Source organism: Ambystoma mexicanum, chromosome 1p (genome assembly GCF_040938575.1).
Source record: "Ambystoma mexicanum isolate Mex_15411 chromosome 1p, UKY_AmexF1_1, whole genome shotgun sequence".
Classification (NCBI taxonomy): Eukaryota; Metazoa; Chordata; class Amphibia; order Caudata; family Ambystomatidae; genus Ambystoma; species Ambystoma mexicanum.
The window spans coordinates 976,566,585-976,585,906 of NC_090921.1; the positions used below are offsets into that span (position 1 = coordinate 976,566,585).

The 19,322-nt window shown below is 45.9% G+C and overlaps 1 protein-coding gene across 3 annotated transcripts in view; it reads right to left on the bottom strand.

Moving 5' to 3' along the window:
• Window positions 1–19,322, bottom strand: part of CCDC102A (coiled-coil domain containing 102A) — a 659,386-nt gene that overhangs the window by 58,907 nt on the left and 581,157 nt on the right. For all 3 annotated transcript variants that reach the window (XM_069654162.1, XM_069654173.1, XM_069654184.1), the window contains 2 exons: window positions 18,594–18,764; window positions 4,087–4,190 (listed from right to left, as the gene is read on the bottom strand). In XM_069654162.1, the coding sequence (XP_069510263.1) occupies window positions 4,087–4,190; window positions 18,594–18,764 (275 nt within the window). The remainder of the gene's footprint in view (window positions 1–4,086; window positions 4,191–18,593; window positions 18,765–19,322) is intronic.

A 19,322-nucleotide genomic window follows, 5' to 3' on the forward strand; every position in this document is an offset into this window, starting at 1 on the left:
TTGACACTCTCCTCCCTGATTGCCACAAGATCCTCTCGGAACCAAGAACCACTAAAACTCTGGACATCCTATCCTCTCTCTCTCTTCTTCCTCCTCTCCCTTTCTCAGCCCCCGTCTGGCCGCCTCTGTCCCTCTCTTCCTCCCTTCTACTCTTTCTCACCGACTACACCTGACGTGGTTTCTAGACAAGTCCGATCATTAAACGTTTTGTCCAAACAGGCGCTCCCTTGCTCCTCCAGAACCATCAAGGACCACATTGACTCCCTCGCTCCAGCTTTGGCCGACTTCTGCAATCACTCTTGAGCCACTGGAACTTCCCCTCTCTTCTTAAGCACTCACTTGTGCATCGCCTCCTGAAAAAGCCTTCTGCCAATCTTATCTTTCCAGCAAACTATCACTGATCTCTATTACTCCTTTCCTGGGCAAACTCACTGAAAAGCTGGCCATCTCCCAGCTTACTCTCCACACTGAATCTGTTGGTGGTCTTCATGACGATCAGTCTGGCTTTAGAGCAGCCAGAGTCATGAAAACCGCTCTCCTGAATCACCTCCGTGAAGATCTGCCCGCTAATTTTGATTCAAGCCTTCCTTCCTCATCCTACTTGACCTTTCCTCTGCTTTTCACACAGTCAATAAACAACACCATCCTGATCAATCGACTCAGTGGGAACAAGGGCATCACGGATCAGGCCCTGTAGTGGTTGTCCTCCTTCCTCCTGAACCGACCCTCCTGGTCTAACTTGGTTTCTTTCTCTCCACGTGTGGTGTCTCCCATGGTTCTAACCTCTCACCCTGGCTCTTCAATGTCTACTTGCCCCTTTGAGCAACTTTCTCCTCCAACTTTCAGTGTTATGTGGATGACTTTCAGCTCTCTTTCAGGCTCCCCTCAGCCTCCTCTCCTCTCTCGCTCATTCCTGACTATCTACGATTCAGGATTGGTGTGCCTCCAACGATGCCTTAATGCCAGTAAGACTGAGATCCTTCTCATTGGGACCCCTGCTCCCGCTTTCCCTCTCTCACCTTGGCCGCCCTCCTTGGGCCCTCTTCCTTCACTTCCTGTGAGGCAAAAAACCTTGGTGTCATCTTTGACTCCACGCTCTCTTTCTCTCCTTACATCACAGACCTTGCCAAGAAGGCCCACTACTAGCTGCCTCCCCTTTGAGGGATTCTTCCTTTTCTCACTTTCCTCCCAGAAGCTCATTGTCTCCAGAGCCCTGGTTCTCTCTAGGCTGGACTACCGCATCAGCCATTTTCTCAATCTGCCTTCCTCTACTCTCCGCCCTCTGCAACTAATCCAGAACAGAACTGCGAGACTTGTCCTTGGCCTCAAGCCCAGGGACTGTATCTCTCCAGCCCTGAAATCTCTTCACTTGCACTTGGTAGCTGCAACGATCAAGTTCAAGACCCTCTGCATTATTCAAGCCACCTCCAACTCTCTCAGGGTCAGACGCTTCTCCAGACAGAGAGTGGGAGGTAGATCTCTCTCTGCTAGTGCCTCCCTCTGGAATGGCCTTCCTGCCCCTCTCAAACTTGAGTCGGACCACTTGACGTTCCTGAAGCAGCTCAAGACCTTCCTTTTCGCCTCTGCTTTCTCTCTCTCCCCTGCTGATTTATCAGTCTGCTGCACGGACTGGTGGCCTGGCTACCCCAGAGTCTCACTGGGTACCAGACTCCCCCACAACCAGTCGATCCTGCACTGCCTCTGGGCCTACTGCGCCTTTAGGGGCTGTAACTGAAACCCTACAGTCTCTTACCGCCTTGCACTTACCCGAGCCGCACTCCCCTGGCTGCACTTACTCAGAGCAATGCTGCCTCGATTGCACTTCCCTTCCCTCTCTCTGGCACTTCGCGCCCCCCCCTGCACTTTTTGAGCATCGCACTTGCACGATCTGAAATGACCCAAGGCCTAGTAAGATTGTGTGTTGTGTCCCCTTCTTCCTTCACTTGTCTTGTTGTGTTATAAATGACATATCATAACCTTTTTTAGAATGTTGATTGCTTCTCAAACATCACTAACTTGCTCTGGTGCAGTGCCCAGTAGGACCTGCTCGGACATTTCTCCATCAGGTCAACTTCCCAAAATAGCTGGTTGTTTCTCAAAGAAGTCCAAAGCCTACCCCAGTGTATCCAAAGGACCTCAAACCCATCTCATGCAGCACACACAGTCAAAGGCCAATATGGACACTTACCTCCCACAACCCACCCATGGACCCAACTGGTGTTGAGAGGCTGCTTCAGAACTTGGAAGTTGCTGAAACTTTGTACCCTCAGAGAAACATTGCAACTTTCTTAGCTTAGCTGTGCAATCACAAGATATGACCAACTCTATGCATGCAAGTCCAGTGCACTCCCCCAGTATACTGGGTTAGACAGGACTCCTTATTCTTGATACGATCCCAGAGGTGGCAAAATACCTATTGGCTGTGAATGTCTATACCTCTTTTTGCAGATTTTATATGCTTCAGGTTGGAATTCTGCTACCCAAATTATGAAAAACAGAGCTCCCTTTCCACTTACAAGGTCATGCGCATATCCAGGGCCATCCACGCCAAAACCATGCAGCGTTGAGCTACTTCATTGAAGGCTGTGCAACGGGCGCAAGAAAAATCGAAGCAAAGGAGTACCCCTGGAGAAGTTGGAGGGATCAGCTTAAGGCAGACCAGACAGTATGGACAACCCTTGTGGCGGATAGGATCAGACGCAGGGAATCAGGAATTGTGGGGCACATAGGCCTGGCATACGAGGCCCTGGAGCATGCAACACCTATGCCTGCCACCGTAGCAATAGCCACTAGAAAGTTCTTGGAAATAAGAGGCATGCCCAAAAGAGGAACCGGTATGACAATAGTGCAATCTTAAAACACCTACGATGGAAGCATCAGGGAACTAATGATGAGGATTCAAGGAAGCAAACGCTCTTCTTAACAGAGGCAGGAAGGTTAGGATGGCTAAGAACTTTGAAGATTCAAGAACCACTCTTGGCAGCAGAAGAAGGGTTCAGAACCAGAGCAAATAAAGCTACGGCTCTGGAAAGTGAACCAGTTGAAGTCATAAAGGTGTCCTATTTTGAAACCGCCAAGGTCTATGCCCAGAAATCTATAGAAATTATAGGACCCAGTGACCAAGATGGCAGATCATACACAGCATATGAAGCTGAGATTCGAGTGCCAAACCAGGGATCACGAAACACCAGCTGAAGCAGCAGGAATCAAATATAAAATATCCCTCGTGTGAGGAATTTCTGTTGGGAGTCAGTCTCGAGTTCTATAAGCACACCCCTTTCCCACCGCTCATGTTGAAGTGCGAATTTGACAAGTAGTCACATGAAGGCTAGTTCTGGGGGCCCACGAAGGGGGGGGGGCATTTTTCATGCAATCAATCAAACACATTCACTCATGCACCCATAAACATTCACTCTCTCATTCACTCATGCACCCACATAACATACACTCTTTAATTCACGCCTGCACTCAAACATACACTAATTTATCACAAACGCAGCCAGACACACATTCACATACTTCTTTTCTTACCTGAAGCCCCGGTCCAGAAGCTGCTCCGACAGGCCCCACGATGGCTCTCCAGCACCCTCGCAACATAAACAGGAAGCAGGGAGCCCTGGTTCCTGCACATGCGCGGAGGAGCCAGGGCTCTCCCTAGAGTACACCCCTGCAGCTCTTGATGTGTAAGGAGGCGCAGGAGCACCCCCTCACATATGCAGAGCTGCAGTACCCCACCCTACATCCCCAATTGGCCATGCAAGGCTGAGGAAGTAAAACGCCCCTGGCCTATTGGACATGCGCAGTGGGATACAAACTGTCAAAGGGAAACGGTGTTTCCCTTTGACAGATCAAACCAACCAAGGAGCGCCCCCACAGCTGCTTGTTGCAGCTGAGGAAGCAATTGGTGTATTCACTGGGCTGGCTTGGCGGCTCGTCCAAAATGGGTCCATCTGTACTGAGTTGATGGGGAATTATCCTCTACGTCCCCAAACTCCCATCGCAGAGCTGGTTATAGAGTCTTGATAACCACAGCAGAAAAGCAACTCTGCTCCCTAACCAAGACCAATGAAAGTGCCCCCTCCTTACCTGGACTGCACGTGGTCGAGCTGGACTTGGAGGTTTTCGGTCTGCTCTGTCTGTTCGTCAAGAGACCTCTGCAGCTTGCGGGCCTGGTTATGCGCTTCATCCAGCTGTAGAGGGATAGAATTGAACAACATGAACGAAAGCCTATGGCCTCACCCCCTTATCTGCTAGACACCCCACACATTTCTCCTACTCATGTTTCTTCCATCTTCACATGCATTCCAGCATTTACATTTTGGTCTGATGGGGTCAGAGGCCTCTTCCTACAAGTTTGGCTTCACCAATATTTCTCACGTACTTTACCTGTTATCTGGTTACATTTCAATTTCTAAGAAAACAGACACCTTCCATATTATAGAACAATCTTTCTGAAATAAAAAAAATGACTGACCCTTAATTGAGTGTTGATGTGCACACTTATTTGAATATTCCCCCACACAGGTGGCCCGTCGCATGCCACTTTTTTAAAACATAGATTTTGTAAGTGTTTTTTGGTAGCTAGGCGGAGCTACTGTGCGGATAACCCTTGTAGATGTTCTTGTCAGATTCTAGCAGTGGGAAACAACTCGGGTCACTTTTCAAGCAAAAAACTGTAAACCATCTTGTTAAACCAACACAAAAAAGTATTGCATAATTGCAGATAAAAACTCTAGCCAAGAGCACTCTATTCCAACTACTTTCAAGGGATGCGATATCATGACCTCAACGTACACCACAAATGAGAGTGGGCACGGTGATTATTTTTCTAGGATCCTGGGTTTCTGCCAGCACGCAGAATGTGTTCTAGTTTGGAATGTTCTGAGAGAGCGGTACAGCATGGCCTACCATACGTCGGTGAAATTCTGGAAACCTTGGCTACAAAAACGGGCACATCCTCTATTGCAATTTCCACACCTGAGCTTCTCAAGATGAACACTTTGCAGAACCAGCTGCAAGAAGCTACTTTAGAGACGGATGCAGAAGTGTTTTAAACTTCGAGAAAAGAACCCAACTGTAACCCTTACAGAGACATGCTAGTTCGCATTCCCATGAGCCAAGGTGTTTGAACTCTGGCATTCCTGCTTTCCAGAGCCAACACCTCAAGAAAAGGTAACTCATTTTGAAAAAGTGGTTAACTTGTTTCACAAGCAAAACATAAAATGTTTATTATGCCACCCGGTTTACTCACATCATGCATACCAACACGCACCACTGCTGCATCGAACAATGAAAAAGGCAGGTGGCTTTTCTTGACCATACAACAATGGGAGAGTATCCACACAGACCTATGTCAAGTTGCCCCATGGCGGTGTCAATTGCACACCCAGTACTGCCACCTTTCCCTGCATTCCGCCACACACAGCAATGCATTTATAGCGTATAGCAAATCTACAATGCACCGAAACAAAGAATGCAAGATGTGAAACCCACAATGTACAGCCCCTCCCTGACCCATGGCATGCTTGGATCTCTTCATGATCAAACCCCTGCAAATACCATCATTTGAATTGTGCGCTTCATCATGATCTCAACATGTTATAGACAACATAAGTTAGCCTGTATCAAGTGCAAGCAGTCCAAACAGTCTAGGGTTTCATGGTTTTGCCTTTTCATCATGGCACCCATACTTGTGCACTTGTAATGATACAATGGCAACCATGCAGCAAGGGTACACAATGCAAAGACAAAAACCCAAGGCAGGATGAACCCCTCACTCCTGACAGGGTTTGTGGCAAAACGTATTTGCTTCTCAAGCACCTTACAGGATAAGTGACAGAGGCAGGTTTTGGTGCCAATGGGGGCACAGAGCTCCTCATCGGCCAACAGTCAGTAGCATGCCACCACTTTGCCGGTGGCAGGCTTGCACATCAGGATCTGAAAGGAAGACCGGGGCAGGCGAGTTCTCGCCCAGGCCGCCGCTGAGAAAGCAGCCAATATTTGCTTTTCAGTCAATAGCACTTGCCACCTAATGATTTGTAAGCCCAGACATATGGGAACAACAAGAAAGACAGGTCTCAGAATGCACACTGCTGTTGCCTGCAAAGCCAGGGCTCGGCGGAGGTTCAGGCATGTCATGGGACTACTGGACACAGAGTACCCACTCTGCAGATGCTTCAGGCTGTCCAGTGTGAAGGGTCAGATACTTCACCAGTCCTGCCTCACAGCCCCATGTCATCCCATGAATACGCCACCTGTGACCTGCTTTTATAAAGCAGAGCAACAATGATGTGGTCCAAAAAACGAGTCTGGGGAGCAGGAGCTGGGTTTCTGCAGATTTCTGCGAAATGCGTGTAAAGGAGGGTGTGTTGTTAGGTGATAATAGTCGCAGTCGTTTTTTAACATTACTTGGTTTATTAACCTTCAGAATGTTCTTGCTCAGAAGCGACTTTGCATTCAGACTAGAAATGTGTGGCTGGCCAATGCAAGGGATCCAATTACCCACAGACTGCTTATTGGGAAATCGCTTCATGACTACACCGCAAAGCTTCTGGTGAAAATATTTATTTTATTTAACTGTTTAATAACCCGCCTAATACCATACCCGAGTTCGGTTTCTAAGCGCGGATCTGGGATTTGAACCTCTGTTGCTCTGCGTGGTCTTGCTTCCAAGACCAGCGCGTTGCCCCTTTGCTATCCTACATAATAACATTATAAAATATGCCACTGACAGCAGTTTATCCTCCAGAATACCCTGGCCGGCCATTCTTTGTTTTCCAATAAGTATGAAGAATTGTATGTAGCAGATGGTAGTTTGTGGACAGAATAGGTTTGCCAGGTGTGTAGGGCCAGCATGTGTTCTCATTGTAAATGAGCTCCAAGTCTTCTTTGTCTCTGCATTTCATTCATCAGTGATATTACTTGATATAATGGTAATGGTTGTATTGACCTCAGAAGGAGGATACATTATGCCAGCCGTATCAACACAGCCCGACCTGTGAGCTAGAGATCGCACACATCTCTGCAGCAACTCTCAACCCACTGAGCTAGGTTACCCTCATTGTCTTGCATGTTACCATAAACATGGTTACACATATATCAGAGAAAAATGGAAGAACATGTTAAAATAAAGTTGTACAATACCTTGTTTTTACGCTGTTGCTTGCACAGGCGCTGTGCGATTTGTTTACATCACCTGCCACAGGTGCATGCCACAGGACATGCATACAACAATTATGTTTTGACACCTGTGTTCAGTTTGGAGAACAGCCGACAGAATTGCATGCAACTCAACACGAAGATTACCAAAGCCATATCAATGGGAGGAAGGTGAATTAGCCTCCCTGGGATCATGGAAGGGCCTGATCTCAAGGACCAGTGGTCTGAAGTACAACCCTAGTCTAGTTCCAAACAAGAACTCCCAAAGGTCTGCACAGGAGATGGTTCAACAAGTCAGTCTCAGTCTCAGGGTTAATGGGGATGCCCAGCACACTTCATTCATGAGAATGCTGCCCTCCAGGCTGTGGGCATTATCTGGGGCTTGACTCTTGGAGGTGTCTTGGTTGGTATCTTAGTCCTGGATGGAAGGATGAGGTGAAAGCTCAAAACAGCTACCTAGGAAAAAAACGTGCGGGGGACACCACTTTCATTGGGGGTTCCACAGACAAGGCTGGAAGGTATTCTCATCCTAGCTGTACTTATAGGTAGGATTTACTCTTCCCCATCTAGTGTTTGAATGATTAGCAAAACGTGGCTTGCTATTCCCACCAGTGTCTAAATCTTACCAAGACTTCTTTAATTGGACTGGAGGCCTTCCATCGTGGTCTGGGCTGTAGTGGCCCAGCTGCAATTACTCTTGGCTTCATAGTTCTTATGGGGCCACACGCCATAAGCCTCTGGCCCCGTCAACTGGCCTCTCCACCTAGCTGGAAAATCTCAAAATGGCTTCTCAGCTTTTACTCCACTGGCTTAGCCAACTCCCTTTCTCACTCCCTTCTCTGGGTGACCAACACAGGTGCAACTCTCCTGGTTCTCCTGCTTGCCGAGCTTTCCTGCTTCTTGTCTAACACTCCTCACTATAGCACTATTCTCTCGCAGGAATGTCTTCCTATCATACACCAAGTCAGGAAGCTTCTGTCACTCTTCATAGAGCGGCTGATAGAGTGACTGACATTACGAGGGGTCTGATTTGCGGGCCCGTTTCCCCATTTGCTTCATGTACTGTAATTAGCCTTGGCTCAATGGCTCCACCTCCATCCCACAGCTATGGCCCGTGATCGCTGTCTGTTGCAGGTGTTGTCCATTTCCTATACAGAACAGCAAAGGAGTGGAAATTTGCTTGAGTCTTTCTTCCAGCTTCATAGCCTGCAGGAGGGGCTATAATTTGAAAGTATAAACTCGCCTTGCCCGTGCGGAGTGCGGCGCGCAGTGCGAGCGAGTATGATCTGCGGTGTGTGCGGGCTTCTTTGGAATTACTTGGTGCCATTCTTCAGCAAAGGAGAGGAAATGTGCAGGAATCTTTCTTCCAGCTTCACAGCCTGCAGGAGGGGCTAGAATTGGAAAGTATAAACTCGCATTGCCTGCGCGGCGCGGACTGCCAGCGAGTGTGGTCCGCAGTGGCAGCGGGTCCTCCGTCTTGCCATGCAGAGTGCCGGCTAACTTCCCTTCTTCTCGCGGGTACGGTAAGAGGCAGTGCGCCAAGTCTTCCGTGTTCATTCTCCATGTGAGTAACTGTTTGTTCTGAGTTGTAAACCCGTAAGATCAGACTTTGACTCCAAGCTTCAAGCTGTGTGTGTTCACCGTATGAGTTTTACCTGAAATGAAAAGATACAATTAGAGAAATCAAGTAATTTCTCATTCTACGTTCTGCCGTGTTCGAAAACCTGTGCTTAAAGCACTCAAAGCAGCCCGACTCGACCTGTCTACTGTTAATACTCTTATATCAGCAACTATGTGTGGTACAGACTTGGAATCGATTATGGGTGGTAACGAAGGGGGAAAGGAGAGGGAATGCTCCAGCGTTGTTCCGAAAACTCCAACTCAACGTACTGCCAACTCACCAAAAAAAAGACCTTAATGGGGCTATAATCTCAGGGGCATTGTCAACTAAAACACAACATAAGCTCCTTACAGACTTCTTTATCCCCAACGTCATCCGCTCTGAAACAGGTTCACTTCCACGCATTCGCACATGCTGCCACTCCGATTTTGAATTCGAAATTGGCTGAACCCTCTAAATCACCCCCCGCCGGTTGCTTATATCAACCCAACAGGGGCAAGGGTTTTCCATTTCGGTAAACCACAATGTCAATCATTTAATTTTCAGGACGTATCCTTTGGTGCTCAGTGCAGTGACTCCCTTCAGATCGCCCACCTAAGTAGCTAGTAGCTTTGGCCAGTTTCCCCCAGGGCAAGGGGGAAACTGGCCAAAGCAAGGATCTGTAACCGACTCCTTCCTTGCCCTTGTGACCGAAAGTAGGGATATTCTAAAGGAAATAACTGACCTTCGGAAATGAAGGAGTTCGGCAGCAGGTATCTGCTAAATTACAGCTCATCTGACAAGTCCATTCACTACCCGACGGAGGAAGGACTAGCCAGCATAATTTCCCTCTCCTACCCCAGAGGAACCTGTTACAACCTAAGAGAGTAGGGAGCGCATAGGGTTTATCTAGGTTTGACGAAGCTGCCATCTCTTTGAATAAAATTGCACAGGCTGATTTGTCCAGGGGGTGTACAGTGAACAAGGAATGGTCGAGCAATGGTCAAACTGCCTTTCCTTGTCCCATTGAGAAATCCCCATCTGGTATGGAAAAAGAACCAGGATTGCTTACCCCATTAATGAATGCCAACACTGTATTTTCTCCAGAACAGTGATCTGCTACAAGGGCAGACGTTGACAGGAGGAGCAAGAGGTTGTTAAGCAATGTGCTAGCCGACGCGTACCGTACAGAGGCCTAACCAGGGGGTGTGTGATCTGCTCCAGCATTAGTAAAGACCTCACAGCTCTGTATGATCAGTAAGGACTGGTCTCCACTGCAGTTCGTACGAATGCAAACGTGTTAACAATTTGAAATGAGAAAATGTCTTTTGTGGAAGGCTTTCTAAAGGGCTTGTACTGTAACCAGCTGTCGAAACATGAATCTGACAAAGTGGAAATGCAACCGAAGCCTACGCGGGGAGTAGCCCCAGGTGTGGGAGGCCAGGAGCAGGAAAAAGCTGAAAGTAGGGGGTGCTGTTTACTACCTCTTTGTGGGGCAGATGTACGTTTTTTGGATGATCCTGAGGAGGAGAGGGTGGCAGATGCATCATCTCTTGACCCCAGCATCCCCCTAACTGCAGAGGAACTGTTGGCCGAGGGGGAGGGAGGAAGGGTATGTTTGGACCCCCGAGTTGAGGACATGGCTCCCTGTGCATCGGGGAAGTTTCCAATCTAACCCCAGTAAAGGAAGAAGAAAAAGGGTAAAAGAAATTAGCAAGAGGCCCCCGCCATTAAATCTGAAAAAAACGGAAAACAGGAAAGGTAGGCAAAAGAATGCAGGCAGAGGCTCCGGGAAGTTTCTGCGCACCTTAGCAATTCATGAAATGTTTTACCAGCCCCATCCTACTAATATGAGTCAAAATAAACCCCCTCGTAAGAAAGCGGAAAATAGGAAGGGTGATCTCCAGCTAACGGCACGAGACAGGAGGAGGTGCGACATTTCCTCTTCTCGAGTTGGCAACTGAGAGGGCACTGACGCTAACCCCAGTTCTGATATAAACTTAGTAATGCAGAGAGATCTGGTGGTTGACACAGGCCCTAAACAAGGCAACAAAGTAGTAACTGCATGTCCATCCTTTCTGCTGCCTACTGAGAGCACCATAGGTAGTGGCCGAAGCAACGAACCCCTGAGGACGGTTTCTGCCTTGACTGCTGATGTCTGGCAGCCCCCTGGGGCTGGATCCTCCACTAGAACTATGGGGGCGGTGGTGTGCCAGTGTTATTAACGATGGAGGAAAGGAGAAAACCAATTGTGCAGAGAGGTGTGAATGAGATATTGTGTACTCCTAGGACTGAGGGAATGCATTTGTCTCTAGTCCTGGAGTGGTCTCTAGTGGATTGTGTAAACATTACACTAAACAGATCATGTCTTTTGAAACTACTAAAAAACGTTCCATCGCTGTCACACATTACCTCGGCAGACCTTGAATTCTGGAATAACCTGAAGCAGGATAAGGTGATTCTCCATTTTGCCTCTCGTTTAGTTATGGAGCAGGTTCTTTTGGCTGCAGCCCAATTGAAGGTGGTGGGGTTCTTGTGTAAATTCACGTGAGAAGTCCACAAACCAACCCACTGAAACGCAACCTCTCCCAATGAACAAAGTGTTCCCTATTACCCCCCACCCTCCTTCAACGATAAACCGTACTAATGATGGGTTGGGCGGTAGACAAATTGTTGATCATTTAGTCGATAATGTGGAATCAAAAAATGGTACGGATTGGGTTTTGGTGGCGGCATCATTGAATGCTCGTAAACATTAGCTACTGATCCCTATGATAGGGCTAACATCTTAGTCTAATTCCATGGAATTCTAGGGGCTCCACCAATGTTTTGTCAGTCTCTGATTCTGTCATCCTTGAAGCAGATATACTTTGTATTCAGGAATCGTGGTTACTAGAGTCCCCCTCTGCAGATGGGTATGATGGTTTGCTCCATCCTAGAAGGTGGGGAAAGGGAGACACGCCAAAGGATTGCTTTTTGCTATTCGTAATGATATATCTGCCTCGGCTTCAATCTTTGCACTGCCTAATTCCTTTGCACAGGCAGTGGAGCTGACTTGGGAGAGGAAAGTACATCCTGAGATGAGCCATACATTAATTTTAAACCTCTAATGGAATGCGAGAGCAATTTCATGAATTGCATTCTCTGACTCGATTGAGGAAACAATCTATGCATGGCAGGTCAAGAGAAATTGTAACTCAATCATAATATGTGGTGACTTGAATTCGACTTGTATCCCACAAACAGTGCAATTGGTTACTGGTAAACACAACACAGATCTTAATGTGCGTGGTAATGTGTGGATGGAATTGATGGATGTATGGGGACTGAATGAATATTGTGAATGATATGGTCCTCGGGGACACTCTGGCGAATTGCACCTGGCATAGGGGAGGGGAGTATTATCTTATTATTTTGTATTGGGAGAGATTCTCCAAGAAGTATCCTCTATGTCAGTGGTAATGACAACTCGGAGTTATCATAATCCACTTATGCTGAAATGGAGTGTAAAGAAAATCAGAGCCTGCTCGCTTATCGTACCCATCGCAACTAGAGGTTCATGGCGGCAAGAACAAAGTAGCCAGGAATGGTGTCAATATGCAAAGGTTCTATTTTGTTTTTAATGAACTTTATCAGCTGGCTGAACTTGAAGTATATTGAGCGAGGTCCCAGACTATTCTGGATCAAATTTACGCATCTATGCCCCGCCAACAGTTGACAGGTCGGCTAATTCTGAGGCACAATTATGTTCCAGAGGTTCAACAAAAAAAGAAGGAGCTGAGGAGACAGCTACGCAAGTGTAATGGGCTAAAGGGAGAAGAGTGGAGGTGTATACAACTTGTCTACAGGCAATTGCTGAGGGCACATAGATATGTAATGTTAATGAAAGAATCCCGTAAGATGTTGTCCCCAATTAAATCATGGGACACGGTTGATTAAGGATACTATTTATTCATCCTCCCATGCTCCAATCAATCCCACTGGTGAACAGGGATGGATTGATCACTTCAGTGTGGTCTACAAAGGAGGTGGCTCGAGAGGAGCGGGAGTATCAACAACCGCTATCAGGAGCCTGGCGCCTGGACTTCTCCAAGGAAGATATCTCTGCATTAGCCTGGCTCTCCTCACACAGTTATTCAGCAGCTCAATGTATCAGAGACTTTTGATGAACACACAGTATTTCCGGCCCTGTGTGGGACCACTGTGATATTTAGGCCTCTCGTTCAGTATTCTCTTTTCACCGTGCCCGGCACCTTTTCGTAGTTAAATCTTGCCTTACTTTCATCAGCGTGCACCCAGCACCTTTTTATAATTCATATCAAAGTTTGCGCCATCCCCACAAAGAGCTGTGACCTTTGCGGCTGCAAACTCCCAATACCTTGATACCTGTGCTTTTTTACGGTGCAACGTCATGTGCAGCACAGATCTGGCTGAATCCTTGTGGGCATCCTTCAGGGCGTGCAGCGGCACGTTTTCACTCCTTGAATCTCCTCAGGTGAGCCGAGGACCGAGAACCGAAGACAAGTCTCCGGGACGACAACAGTTGCTGACCCGAAGCCTGTGAAGGGCTCCAACGCACCAGCGCCACGAAGATCCACTGCTGGGCATCCCACTGCTTGACTGCATCCGTCTTTTCCCCACAAAGTTCCTTCTTCAGCCATCCTGGCCAAGGAACCCAAACCGGGGACAACTGTTGCCTCACTTTGGGGACCAACCTGCTGCACCAAGTTCTTTTTTGCTAAGGTCCTGTTCCAAACCTAGGTACTTCCCTTGGTCTTGTTGCATTGCTGAGGTGTTCTTGGAGGGCTGCAGTTAAGATGTTACTTGCACCCCCCTCCAGGGCACCCCGAGTCCCAGTAGGGTGAACAACCCATTGGGTTCTAAATTTCTAAAATAAACTATTACCTACCTGCAAACTTGAAGACATCCTCATAGACTTTGTTCTTTTTGCTGCTTACCTACCTCTATCCTCCTCAGCCCCTGGTCACTGGATCCCCTGTGCCTGCCTTGACGATTTGTGACTCATTTAGAATAGGGGTGGAGTGGTTAAGAAAATGTTAACTGAAGTTGTAAGAGTTAATTTAAGTTTGCTTAGTAGTTTTCACTAACTTTTGTGTTGCTTTACATTTCAGATTTAAAGTGTGCTACCTTTTATTCTACTGTGATTCTACGGTGTGGATAGTACTTACATGATCTTCTAAAAGCCTTAGTGTATATAAAATAAATAACTATTTTTATATTACTGCTAGTGTGTCAGTGTTTTTTAAAAACTTTATTTATACATTTAATATTACACATTGACAATAAAACATAATACAATAACACAATGTTCAAAGAATACTAATGCGATTCCATCATATTAAATTTATCCATAAAGAACAATCAAGAATTGAAATTGGAATGGAAGAAAAGAAGGGAAAAAAATGGTTAAACCTCTCCTAGACTACAATAGATAACTAAGTATAGAGATCATTAAATGCTCCCCAAATCCTCTAATATTTGTCAAGTTGCTCCTTTGCTTTAAAGGACACCATCTCTTCTCCTGGATAGCATGGACAAACCTTGCAACCAATCCTCAGTATTCGGAGAAGCATCACTTTTCCAAAACTTTAAAATTAGCTTTTTAGCCAGGAGAAGGGCTCTATATAACCAGAACATTTTGCTGTTAGACAATCCAATACCCAATGGAATCAAACCAAGCACACCAAGGAGAGGCTCTCTGGGTATAGGTAAGCCCAAGACTAATTCCATCCTCTGGAAAACACTATCCCAAAATATCTGTATTTTTCCACATAACCACAACATATGAAGCGTGCCACCCACCTCTCTATTACAGTTCCAACAGGTGTCTACAGCACTCAACTTGCAAGATTTCATTCTCCATTGTGACCAGTATAGGTAGTGCTTAATTCTTTGTTGTGTATACCTCAAATCCAAATCCACCTTATACTTAACAGGACTCGCGCATGCACAATTCCATTCAATATCTGACAATGAATTATTCAAATCAGAGTCCCAATTTGCCCTGCCACATTGTGGAGCCACCTGGGACACAGAAGGTGTAATCATCTTATACAAGGCAGACGCAGATAAAGGTTAAGACTTAGAAAGAAGGAAAATCGCAGGCTGCGCATGCACAGCAGCATTCAACGGCGAAAACAAACCAAAAAAGCTCCTTTATAGCCTTATAGTGACAAATCTCAGTTGCTTTGAACTTATATTTAAAGCGTAGAAACTCAAAGTCAACCATATTCTGACCATTAAAGACCTGCCCAATTCTCCACATTCCTGCATTTTGCCATGAGACCCATGATATAACCTTATTATTCTGCTTCACAGCCTGATTTTTCCATAGAAACAAATCTTCACACAATAAAAACCTTTCACCCGGATCTCATTACCTTTATGTCATTTCTTCACAACATGTTTTATCAAAGGTGAAGTGGTATCAATCGGTAATCTTTTATCCATGAACAAAAGCATGTCTAGTGGTGTGGGAGAAATAGATTCCTTTTCAATTCTAATCCAACCCATGCTACTAATCTCTGCATCCGCCAACCAATGATGCAGTGCACGCAAAGTAAAAGCCGAATGATAACGCCTTATATCAAGAAAACCAAACCCACCCAGATGTCAGTGTTTTCTTGAACCTATTGTATGCGCCAAGTACTTTGCGTCTCACTACAGCCCTTATTCCTCCTAGACTAAGCCTGGCTGCTCAGCCATTGCTACCAAACGTTTGGGTAGTTCAGGCTAAACCTAAAGGGTTACAACCATGTCACCTAAGGTGGGCTTTTCCAGGTTCTGTCACAGACAGTAACTTGGATAAAACTCCTTAACAAAAATGATCAGAGGGATCACAGCTGGGGATTAATCATCCTTACTGCTGTCCATCTGTTCACTTGAAGTGCCAAGAAGACCCTCTGGTGGTGTCTGTTGCCTGCTAATAGCATAGATAACATGTCAGACACAAACCTGTTAATAAATTATTTTGTTTTCTAGAACAGTGTGTATAAAATTATATAAAACAGTGGCAAAACCTTTGTTCATAATGACTACTGTTCCAAATGACCTTTTGGTTCGTTAAAAAGGCAGGTCTAGAAGAGCCCCCCGTACGCTCCATCTCTTCGAGGCTCCTAGGACTATTTCAAGGAACTCCTATTCTTCAGTCATCGGACACTTGTATGGCTTTTTCTTATGGCACCCATTCTGCCAAGATCTCAGGCCTCCAACTATGAGGAGTCGAAATCAAAGACCATCCATTAGCTTAGAAATGTAACAAACATTGAGCCACTCCTAAGAGGGCTTCTTATATACCCCTGCCTAAAATATAGACTGTATATGACAATAATGGCTGCCAGTGATGTTCAATGCTCTACGCTATGCTACAGTAATCCGGTAAGAGTACACTTGGTACCTCAGCAATCTCAAATACTGAAACAGGCATGAGCTGCTATTTCACACTGCAATCTCTATAATGCGTCACACCTGAGCACTTCTACAGTAACATCATAAGACTGGGTATTGGTACAGGAGCATATGTAGAAGAAACATGCTCACTGGCCGCTTTAAGGAGGAAAAGGTGGGCCTGATTCTGTGTCATCGGAAAGTAGCTATAGATTAATAATTTCTGTGCTGCCACTGTGCTGCCACTGTATTGTGTGGGGCGTGTAGTATTGGCAGTGTCATCAAAATGGCTGCCAATGAAGTACTTAAAATCTTCAATATCTCTTTTTATGGCTGTATTCTTATTTGAAAGATATTTTCAGACTTAAAAAGGGGTTCTAGAAGCATTTACTCAAGACGTCAACGGCGTCTCAAAAATGTCCATACTTTATAGTAAAGATATGCATAAGAGCACACAGTTATACGTTCGGGTCTTCTTTTTTTTCAAATTAATTTGTATGATCTGCTTCAAGTACGGTATTACCCAAATTGTTCGTTTACAATTGTTCGAATGAACAATTGACCGAATTTAAAGGGTCACAATTGACCTTTCCACAATTGACCATATATATATATATATCGGTTTGGTTATATATATATATGGTTTTGGGGGGTTTGGCGTTGGGTAGGGGGTTGTGGGGGGTTTCCCCCCACATATATGTTACAATTGACCTTCACAATTCGGTTAATTGTGAAAAGGTCAATTGTAATTCAAACAGTTGTAAAACGAACAATTCGTATACAACCTCAAGTACAACTGTTTAACAGAAGTTACGAATGATGCAATGCAGACATACGAAAACTCGTCATTCAAACACAAACACTCAAGTGGTATATACTTTCATTGGTGTTTACTGTGTCAGTACCAATAGAAGGAAGCTTTAGTTCAAAGTTCAAAATCTACTGAAAGCGACTTCATGCTAAGAATTTGGAAGACAGCGATTCTAAACACTATGCAGGATACTTCTAAAAACACATCTGCAGAATAAACCAACCCATTTAATGCAAGACGGCATCTTTCCAGTTACACGAAGTGCAGACAGACACAAGGTAATCTAGATAGGCTAAAGGCCAGATACAGAAAAAGAACTGGAACGACACGAAGATGCTGGTGACAGCTCAGTAGACAGGGAGGCGCTTTCCTGTTCAAGAGCCTAAAGTACTGGTACACAATTGCCTGCTTCTTTTGTGATAGCCCTGAAGCTAGGAGGCACCCACTGCACTGAAGATCGGCAACCTTTGGCTCTCTAGATGGTTGGGTCTACAACTCCCATGACCCCTCAACACTGGCTATGCTGGATAGGGATTAAAAGAGTTGTAGTCCGAGACATCGAGAGAGCCAAAGGATGCAGACCCCCGAGATATATGATGCTATTCACTTGAGAGTGAAACTAGCCAGTGGAAACAGATGTATCCATCTAAAAGATGCTCATGCATAGGACATAGTACATCGCAAAGAATATTATGCAAAAAATGTACATGTCTCGCCAAGTGCAGAAAAGCCTCCTGAAATGCCACCGAATGTGCCAGCCGGGTAGAATGGGCCGTTTATTAGAGGCTCCTTTGGCAGGTGTGGTCATCACGATGGCAGATGCGGAGGGCCAAGAAGAGCTGTGACTCTAAAGGTGTTAAAATGGAAGTTATATCAAGAAAATTCCATAAAACACGTTTCGAAAATTCATGTTTTGACATGGGCATAGTATTCAGCAGTCCTGTTTAAAGAAGCAATCGCAACGCATTCCTCTGAAATCAGTTAAGAAGGCTGTGCTTTCACATGTTCCAACATACATTCAAACATTAAGGCCCTACATGGCAGGCTGCTGAATTACTAGGGGAAACCATTCCGACAGAGAAGAAGTGGAAATGTATAGGTTTCATCACACAGGACACAAGTTACAAAAGCAATACCAAAAGAAGTGCTATCCTTTCACACATGAGAACTTTTGTTGGTGGCCACCTTCAGAAAGGCCAACATGCTCCATTTCATTCGGCAGATACTAGTCCAGTCATGGATCTAACTTTGTTTTCTGGGACTTTAAGTCCTTCGTTTTATAATGGGGAGATCTGAGACTACAAGTCCCAGAATGCAACGTTAAAACCAGGACTGGACTAGTATCTCCCGCCTGGGATGGGGCATGTTGGCATGCATGCATCTTGATGACCTGATCAATCCTATGGGCCACGCACTATAGAGTGACACCATGGAAATTATTCATCTATTGGTACTTTCTGATGACAAAAAACAAGTCCCACATTTCCCCTCACTAAAACCACAAGCTTAGAATTGGCCCCTACTATTTCCCTTTGTAATCTTGAACATGCTATGAAATGTCAACCTGTGAGATCACTGCCACACACTTGGACCACTCTCAAATGTGTAGGTAACTACCTCATCCTCCGCCTGTCCTAGCTCCTTCTTCAGCTCCTCCACTCGCAGGCGCAGTTTCTTCACTTCACCCTCATGCTGCTCCACGCGGCGGTTGGCATGGGCCAGCTCGGCCATCTTCTCTTGGTATTGCTTCTTTACCTTGGAGTGGATGTGCCGCAAATCAGCCAGCTCCTGCAGATGGGAAAACAGGGGATAGAAGTCACACCTGGGCCCTGACGATCTAAATGACTGAGCACATCCTAATATAGGGATAGAAAGCAAGAATATATCAATGAGCTTGCAGTTAGTTAGAAGGACCTACCATTTGGGCCATGGAGCAGGTAGACACTGCTCGTCTCATTTAGTTATCCATGTCGAACAGTGGGCATAGAGCAAGTGATGGCTGCCGAGTTCTCCGGAACAACACTGTTCCAATGCTGAGATAGATGAGAACAAAATCTCTGAGTAGAGGAATGTTACTTCCCTTCAGTAAAAGTTCCCCAGTGGTATTATTGGTTATGGCTCATGTCTACAGGGTGCACTGCTTACCTGTGTACTGTGTGGGACTTTTATGGTGCAGGCCTCTCCTTCCTAAGGTGTCCGATGAATCCAATGGAGTCATCACTAATCTCCCAGCAGTAACTTCCACCCATGTGGCCAGGTGACGGCAGCCGCTGCCTGATCCTGACCCTGGGGGTGGCTATATTAGGGAGGATCACATGGGAGGAGATAGCCTCTGGGAAAAAGTTA